This window comes from Chrysochloris asiatica, unplaced genomic scaffold (genome assembly GCF_000296735.1).
Source record: "Chrysochloris asiatica unplaced genomic scaffold, ChrAsi1.0 scaffold00053, whole genome shotgun sequence".
Taxonomy (NCBI): Eukaryota; Metazoa; Chordata; class Mammalia; order Afrosoricida; family Chrysochloridae; genus Chrysochloris; species Chrysochloris asiatica.
This window is the reverse complement of record NW_006408571.1, coordinates 12,336,172-12,344,068: the sequence shown is the minus strand read 5'-3', so window position 1 is coordinate 12,344,068 and position 7,897 is coordinate 12,336,172. Positions and strand designations below refer to the sequence as shown.

Genomic DNA, 7,897 nt, shown 5'->3' with positions numbered 1-7,897 from the left:
TATTCCTTTTCCTCTCCCTCCAGTGACTGTTTTATATTATAATGCATGGAAAACCAAGGTTCAAAAGTCAGCCAAATATCTCAACATTATTCCCCCCTTTTCCCCATTCCAACCCTGTCCCAGTCTCTGGATCCCAGAGCCCTGTTGTTCCAAGGCTGTCTGGCATGAACTCTTGATATGCTATTTTATATTCTTCTCCATAGTGAACATTATACCTATCCTTTCCCTATGGGAATAATCTATAAGCAGGTATTCTCATGTATACTCTCCTACATTACATGCTCCCCTTTCACATGCTCATACTCTGTGTACTTATTCTGTGCACTTACTCTATTTATTTATCTTCCTTGTGTCCAGACATGGTTGAAAAGATTCATGAGTATGTTATAGTCTTAGAACACAAAGAAAGAATTGATATACTGGCAGCCCATTTCTTTGTTTGGAAAAAAAGTCATATTTCCCCCCAAGAGAAATAAGATTTAAAACACCTCTACCCATCAAGTCTCAAAGCCATGGCTCTGAGATCAAGATAGAGGTAGAAGGAGAAGGAGAGGTAGACACAGAGCTAGAGATGTATCTGATTTGCATACCCACTCCTGAAATCTAAATGTGAACAGCCTGGTCATGAAGGGGACCCAGCAGGCTGGGGGTCTGGCTGTGGTTCCAGGGAAACGTACCAGTATAAATCACCAAGCCATAGCACCAATCCGTATTCCTGATGGTACAGCCTCGAAGCAGCAACTTATCTTGGTCTAGGAGGTATTTATTGTCCTTATATGTCAGAATTCCTGTAAATTTGTCCAACTTGTTATTTGGAGGTTCACACCTTATGTTCCCTATTTAAAAAAAAAAAAAATTAAAGGGGAAGAATTTTGGCTCTGTAATCTTAAACCTTTCCTATTAGAATGGAGGAGGAAAGGAAATCTCTTTCAAAATACACACACATCTTTTTCCCATCCCCTCAGCTGCTGCTCATTTCTCCTAGATCCCTGTAGAAAGGCAAACAAAAGTTTCTGGGCATCAGAAAAGTAATTCTGTATGTGATATGGGTCTTCTAAGACAGAAAAAAACCTACATGACAACTGATCCCAATAAGTACTAGATCATATGAGTTCTGAATCCAAAAAATACTAAAGTAAATACTTATGAAAGTCTAGTGCTGTTTTTTTTTTTTTCAAAATGGAAATAACTGGCATTTTTAATAATTAGCAAAGTAAAATATGCCTTTTGTAAAAATGTTTTCAGTACTAAAATTATAGAAGAAGATACCATTTACCTTTTGGAATGCATCCTTCCAAGTTTTTTTTCTATACATATATATTTCCAAAAGCAGGTTGACATTATAATATGCATAGTCTTTTATAATGTATATTTTCACATATGTTGTAAATCTTTTTTGCATGTCAATAAATATCAATTTTTTATATTTGTTTTTAATAAGTTGTATAGAATTCACTATATAGCTGTATCATAGTTTACTGAGCTAGTTCTCTACTGATAGAGATTTGGGTGGGTAAACCTATTTCCTCGCTCACCATCAAAGGCAGACAGTAGTTCCAGGTTATCTTCCATTTCACTGGTAACTGAGACGGCATGCTTCACTTTCAGGTTGGTCTCACTAGAGTAAAGAAAACACACAGTAGCATCACAGAGCCAGTGACTACTACTCCTTTATGGGGTTTCAGAAAATAGGAATTACCAGAAGAACCTGGGCTATTAAGTTTGAGTCCTAAAAGTTACTCCCATTGTCCCCCTTTCTCATAGATGATATTGAGGTGGGATGACGCTGCACACAGAATGTTAGCCCACTTAACTCCTTTCTCTCTGGCACTTGTTCCCTGTAATACACCACCACCACTTTACCTAACCCATGAGATCTTGCTGAACAGATGCTGTAGAGAAGTTTAAGCTATAATATGTAACAATCTAGAGGTGCACCTGCTGTCTTCAAGAAAGAGTAAAAAGCCTACACACACCTCACTGTGACAATAAATATCTGTCAGACAATGAGGGGACTTGAAAAATCTAGGTATGCACAGGCAGGAGCAAAAATGGAAGTCACATTTCAAAAATTGTGGGCACCAAGAGTAACAGTGATAAGATGCAGATTTAGATAAAACTCCATTGGACAAGCTTTTTGAGGACAGATGTTATTCTTCCTAAAACCTTAACCTCACTCATTAATGAATTTCTACCTCGAATCCTTTATAGAACATGGTGTTTTATGAATACATGGCTATCCCTCAAGATATTCTATCTTACCTCCCACTTCACCCCCTTGAACTTCAGAACTCTGTTCTGAGATTTTACAGTTCTGGTTAACCTTTTTCCTACCACTCAGCATTGATTAATACAAGGGAGTCAACAAACAAAGTGTCTCCATTTTGTTTTTGTTAAATGCCATCGAATCAGTTCCAACTCATAGAGACCCTGTATAGACAGGGTTTCCGAGGAGCAGAGCTGGTGAGCTTAAACCACTGAACTTGTGGTTCAAATTGACCTTGCAATCCAGTGCATTAATCCACAGAGCCACACCAGGTCTCCATTTTAGACCTGTATTATATGGGGTTGCCTAGATTCTGCACCCAGTATAGGCTCAGTGTAGCTGTCAGGAGCTATCTTAAACTGAGGGTCCTAGGAATTTGGCTTCCTGTATTCTCTTATCTGGATTAGTTCTACCCTCCTGGCTCATAATACATCTTCCATCTGAGAACAGCATTTGTTCTCCCTAAGTGAGGAACCCTCTATACTGACTAAATTGTCTTATAGGAATGTCAGGGGGAACTCTTACCCATCAAGTTCTGTAGTTTCTATGTATGTCAGACTGTAGGGCTCACTGCTGGAGAGTAAGAGTATATCTGCCTGTAGTCAGAAAAGTCAGAAGATATAAAGACAGCAGAAAGGTAGGCTTCTAACATTAAAGGATGACAATGCGACCACCTTAGGAAATAATGTTCATTTTAAGTATTTTGTGGGCATTTGGCTTATTTTCCTTGTCTGGAACCCACCACTGGATTTAATCTGTAGCAATGGTGAGAAAAGGAAAAGGGCACGCTTCTTACCACAGGGTCTGCTAACCTCAGGATACAAAGCGAGGCAGATGAAGCCACCCAAAGCAGTGGCAACAGATCTACCACTGATGCCCAAAGAGAAAAGGCCTCAACCAAAAAAGGTACTCACTGTGACCATGTGATTATTTTCTAGTTTTATTATATCTCCCACTTGGACATTCATCCATTTGTCCTCCTCCACCCTGGAAGAAAATGGTGTTTGAGTGTCTGCTCTGAGAGTTTCCCCAGTGTTCTTTTCTAAAAAGCAAAACCAATAAACTAAAAACAGATGAAGACAAAACTCAAAGGAGAATCAAACTGGTTTATGATGCATCCTTTTTGTAATCAAGAGTGGAGCCCAAGTCTCCTGACTTCAGGCAATAATACTTAGGAGAGATGGTCCTCGAGTTCAAGGAAGTTTATGTTAGCAGTTACTGTTTATGGGGAGGAAGACAATTCTCAATAAGAATTTTCTAAACCGTGTAAAAATATATGTAGATATATCCATGGATACATATTGTAAAAAAAAAAGCTCAAATAGTAAACGGGAAAATCCAGTCAATCGTCAGTTTTGCTCATCAAAAGTGACCTCTGTTAGTAATTAGTTGTATTTCTTTCTAGACAGTCTCAACCATGTAATCTCATACAATAGATATAAAAGGTATACACTAGATAAAAAAATTATTTTTAAGTTTTTCAATTGCTAATAAATCTTTGAGAGCACATATATTCAATCATATGGCTATATCAAGTTTATGTGTTAAAACTGGAATACCTTTGGCTCTTCAAGTCCCTACTTCCCATAAAAAGAACAGATTCTATAATAATATTGGCTCTCTTCCATTCTCTTTTTTGACCCTCAATTTTCCCAATAACATAGAATCCACAAATTCTTCCTCCCTAATAAAATAAACTAAGGAGAATAAACACATTGCCACAAGGATTTTGGAATTATGAGCCAGCCCTTACATACAACAGTTGTATTCTGTCAGGCATGTAAAGAGCTGGGAAAGAGAGGGCATGCCTAGAAGCCATATCCATCTTGCCTTTGAATGCAGTCTGGTTATCTGTAGGGCATACATACATCACCTCTTTTCCCAAAACACATTTTCTGAAAAGTACTTTTGGATAAATTCACATTTTCCTTCAGAGAATTTTCTGATTATAGGGTAGCTACAAGCCTTGGAAGAAGACAAACTGAGTATTTGTTTTCTTTTGTATTGTTCACGTTTACTAGTTCTCTGGCATTCGATCTGCCATGACTTTCTCCAGTAAAACATGAAGAGAAAGAACATTACATTCTGACTGCTCTTGAGATTTAAAAGCTTGTATTTTGTTACAAAAGAAATGGACAAAGTATTATCAATTTGTTCCTTGACATTACAATAACTGTGTGTTCCTGATCTGGGAAGTTGGTGTGGGGCTGGGGTGGGGTGGGGCAGGGCAGGGGGTAGAGTAGAGAGCATTCCCTTACTCACTTCTGTTGCACCATAAGTACATTTTTAACATTTCTAGGCAATCCTAACGTTTGGTTTTGAAAATATGGCCCAAGAACTGGAAAAGGCAATGCTTTGACTCCAATGGACATTATTCACATTCGATTTTCTATAACATATGAATGGTACCTCTTGGAGTTGTGCAGCACACTATACTAGACCATATAACCTACAACATTTCCTTCTGTAAATACACAGAAACACTAAATTAGAGTAAACATTTTTTTAAAACCTGAGCTTGCCACAAAATAATGGGCCAGGAAAAAAGGGAAACTGATATCCAGAATGGTGTGTTTTAAAGCTCTTTTCATCCTGGATGGGCAATCAGACTGTCAGGCTGAATAATCTCTTAACTTGGGTTTAATGCTCACAGAGAAACAAGTGATAAAATGCTATGAGAAAATGAGTTGAACCCTCATAACACCAGAGTCTTTGAACATCATTATTAAAAGGATGACATAGAAGAAAAAGAAACTGACACTGGTAAAGAAGTGGAGATGTCTCCCCTGAGAATTTGTAATCTCATGTAATTTCTGGTTCAAATTTATACATCTTTCATATTAGGTCTCAGTCAGAGATACCACTGAGGTACCTGGCAGACGCAAATACAAAATCCCTCTAGAAGAATGCAATATCAACTCAAGTCACTTAGAATTCCCACAAAGAAAGCCCCTCTCAAAATGAACTTGCAACCAAAATTATTGAGAAAACAATCAAAGAAATCACAATTTGCAACACACAAACTTTTTCAACAGCTCTGCTCAGACCCATATGTTCTACAAAAAAAGCAAAATAAAAACAAACCCCAAAAAGCCTGATTCAACAACCAGCTGCAATGTGAATATTAAACTAATTAGATGCTGACTGGCTTGCAAAGTCTAACCAGTCCCTGCTTGTTAATTCCCACTCTAAAACCATTCTATAATAAATGCTTCTCCAATAATCTTATAAAATCCAAATTTCAAGCTACTTGGGGAGTTCATTTGGCAAATTCGTTTGGTCAGGAACACCCCTAGCCTGGCAAGTTTCTAATACATTTAGCTTTGCCTTTTCCTTTCTTTCTTATTTTTCTCTTTTCTTTTTAATCACAACTGATTTTTTGGTGGTATCTTATGTGGGGCTTCCACAACACATGAAGAAATACTCTACCATGAGTAAGAAGCACCAGACACAATAAACAACAGGATTAAATACTCAAGAACGTCAGGTAGTAGAATTACATGGCAAAAACTATCACTACTTAGAAAACATATATTCGAGATCTTATTTTGGCTCTCATGGGCTTGTTTTACTTTTCTTCAACTTTAGCCTGAACTTGAATATTAGCAATTGATAGTCTGTTCCACATTCTGCCCCTGGTCTTGTTTTTGCTGACAATCTGGAGCTTTTCTACTGTCTCGTTCCATAGATGCTGTCAATTTGATTTCTGTGTATTCCACCTGGTGAGGTCCAAGTATATAGTCATCTTTTATGGTGTTTAAAAAAGCTATTTGCAATGAAGAAGTAATTGGTCTTGCAAAATTCTATCATGCGATCTTAAGCACCATTACTATCACCAAGGTCATATTGTCCAACCACTGATCCTTCCTCTTTGTTTCCAACCTTTACATTCTAATCTCCAGTAATTATCAATACATCTTGATAGCACATTAATGAATTTTGGACTGAAGAAGTTGGTAGAGTTCTTCAATTTCATCATCACTGGCTTTAGTGGTTGAATAACAGTGGTATTATCTGGTCTTCCTGATTGTTGTTGTTGTTATTAAGTGCTGTCGAGTTGGTTCCGACCCATAGCGACCCTGTATAGGGTTTCTGAGGAGCAGCTGGTGAGCTTGAACCATGCCAACCGTGCTGTTCAAACGGCTCTGCAGTCTGGCGCATTAACCCACAGCACCCCACCAGGTCTTTCTTGTAGGTATGTAGATATTATCCTATCATGAACAGCATCATACTTATGACTGATCTTGATATGTTCTTTTTGATGATGAATGCAATGCCAAAGTCACACATTATAACAAAATTTACAAAGCCCTGGAGTTAGAAAACCAAAAGAGAAGAACATGTTCAGCATTTCTAAAGTTGAGGGAAAAATCAAGCCTTGATTTGAAATATTGAAGGATTCTATGGGCAAAATATTGAATGGTGCAGAAAGCATCAAAAGAAAATGGAAGGAATACAGTCACTGGTCACTGTACCAAAAAGAAATAGTCCATGTTCAACCATTTCAAAAGGTAGTATATAATCAAGAGCCAATGATCCTGAAGGAAGAAGTCCAAGGTACATTGAAGGGATTGAAAAAGAACAAGGCACTGGAATTTGATGGAATACAAATTGAAATCTTTCAACAAACTGATGCAGTACTGGAGGCACTCACTCATCTACGCCATGAAATTTGGAAGATAACTACCTGGCCAACTGACTGGAAGAGATCAATATTTTTGCCCATTCCAGAGAGAGGTGACCTAAGGGATGGAGGAAATCACCAGACACTATCACTGATATTCCACATGAGTAAAGGTTTACTAAAGGTTATACAAAAATGACTGCAACCATACACTGACAGAGAACTTCCAGAGGTTCAAGCCAGATTCAGATGTGGACGTGGAATGAGGGATATCATTGCTGATGCCAGCTGAATCTTAGCTGAAAACAGAGAATACCAGAAAGATGTTTACCTGTGTTTTATTGGCTACGCAAAAACTTTCAGTTATGTGGATCATGACAAAATGTGGGCAATATTGTGAAGAATGGGTATATAATGGAACATTTAATTGTGCTCATTAGGAACCTGTACAAAGACCAAGAAGTTGTTCAAACAGAACAAGGGAACACCAAATGGTTTAAAATTAGGTAAGGTGTGTGCCAGGGTTGTATTCTTTCACCATACTCATTCAATCTGTATGCTGAGCAAATAATCCAAGAAGCTGGATTATTTGAAGAAAAATGTGGCATCAGATTGGAGGAAGACTCATTAACAACCTATGATATTCAAATGATACAAACTTGCTTACTAAAAGTAAAGATGATGTAAAATACTTACTGATGAAGATCAAAGAGCACAGCCTTCAGTATGGGTTGCATCTCAACGTAAAGAAAACAAAAATCCTCACCACTAGACCAACAAACAACATCCATATTAATGGAGACATCACTGAAGTTGTCAAAGAAATTTATATAATACTAAAATTATCATCTGAAAAACAGATTTGATACATTAAACACTAAAGACCGAAGACCAGAAGAGTTGTGGGATGACATCAGAACATCATACATGAAGAGAGCAAAAAGTCATTAAGAAGACAAGAAAGAAGGAAAAGATCAAAATGGATGTCAGAAGAGACTCTGAAACTT

The 7,897-nt window shown here is 37.6% G+C and overlaps 1 protein-coding gene across 1 annotated transcript in view; it reads right to left on the bottom strand.

The window, feature by feature from the left end:
* Positions 1-7,897, bottom strand: part of LOC102814823 (probable phospholipid-transporting ATPase FetA-like) — a 154,219-nt gene that overhangs the window by 73,807 nt on the left and 72,515 nt on the right. The window contains exons 6-9 of the mRNA XM_006863170.1: positions 3,181-3,253; positions 2,792-2,862; positions 1,536-1,618; positions 678-836 (exon numbers count right to left, since the gene is read on the bottom strand). Coding sequence (XP_006863232.1) covers positions 678-836; positions 1,536-1,618; positions 2,792-2,862; positions 3,181-3,253 — 386 coding nt within the window. The remainder of the gene's footprint in view (positions 1-677; positions 837-1,535; positions 1,619-2,791; positions 2,863-3,180; positions 3,254-7,897) is intronic.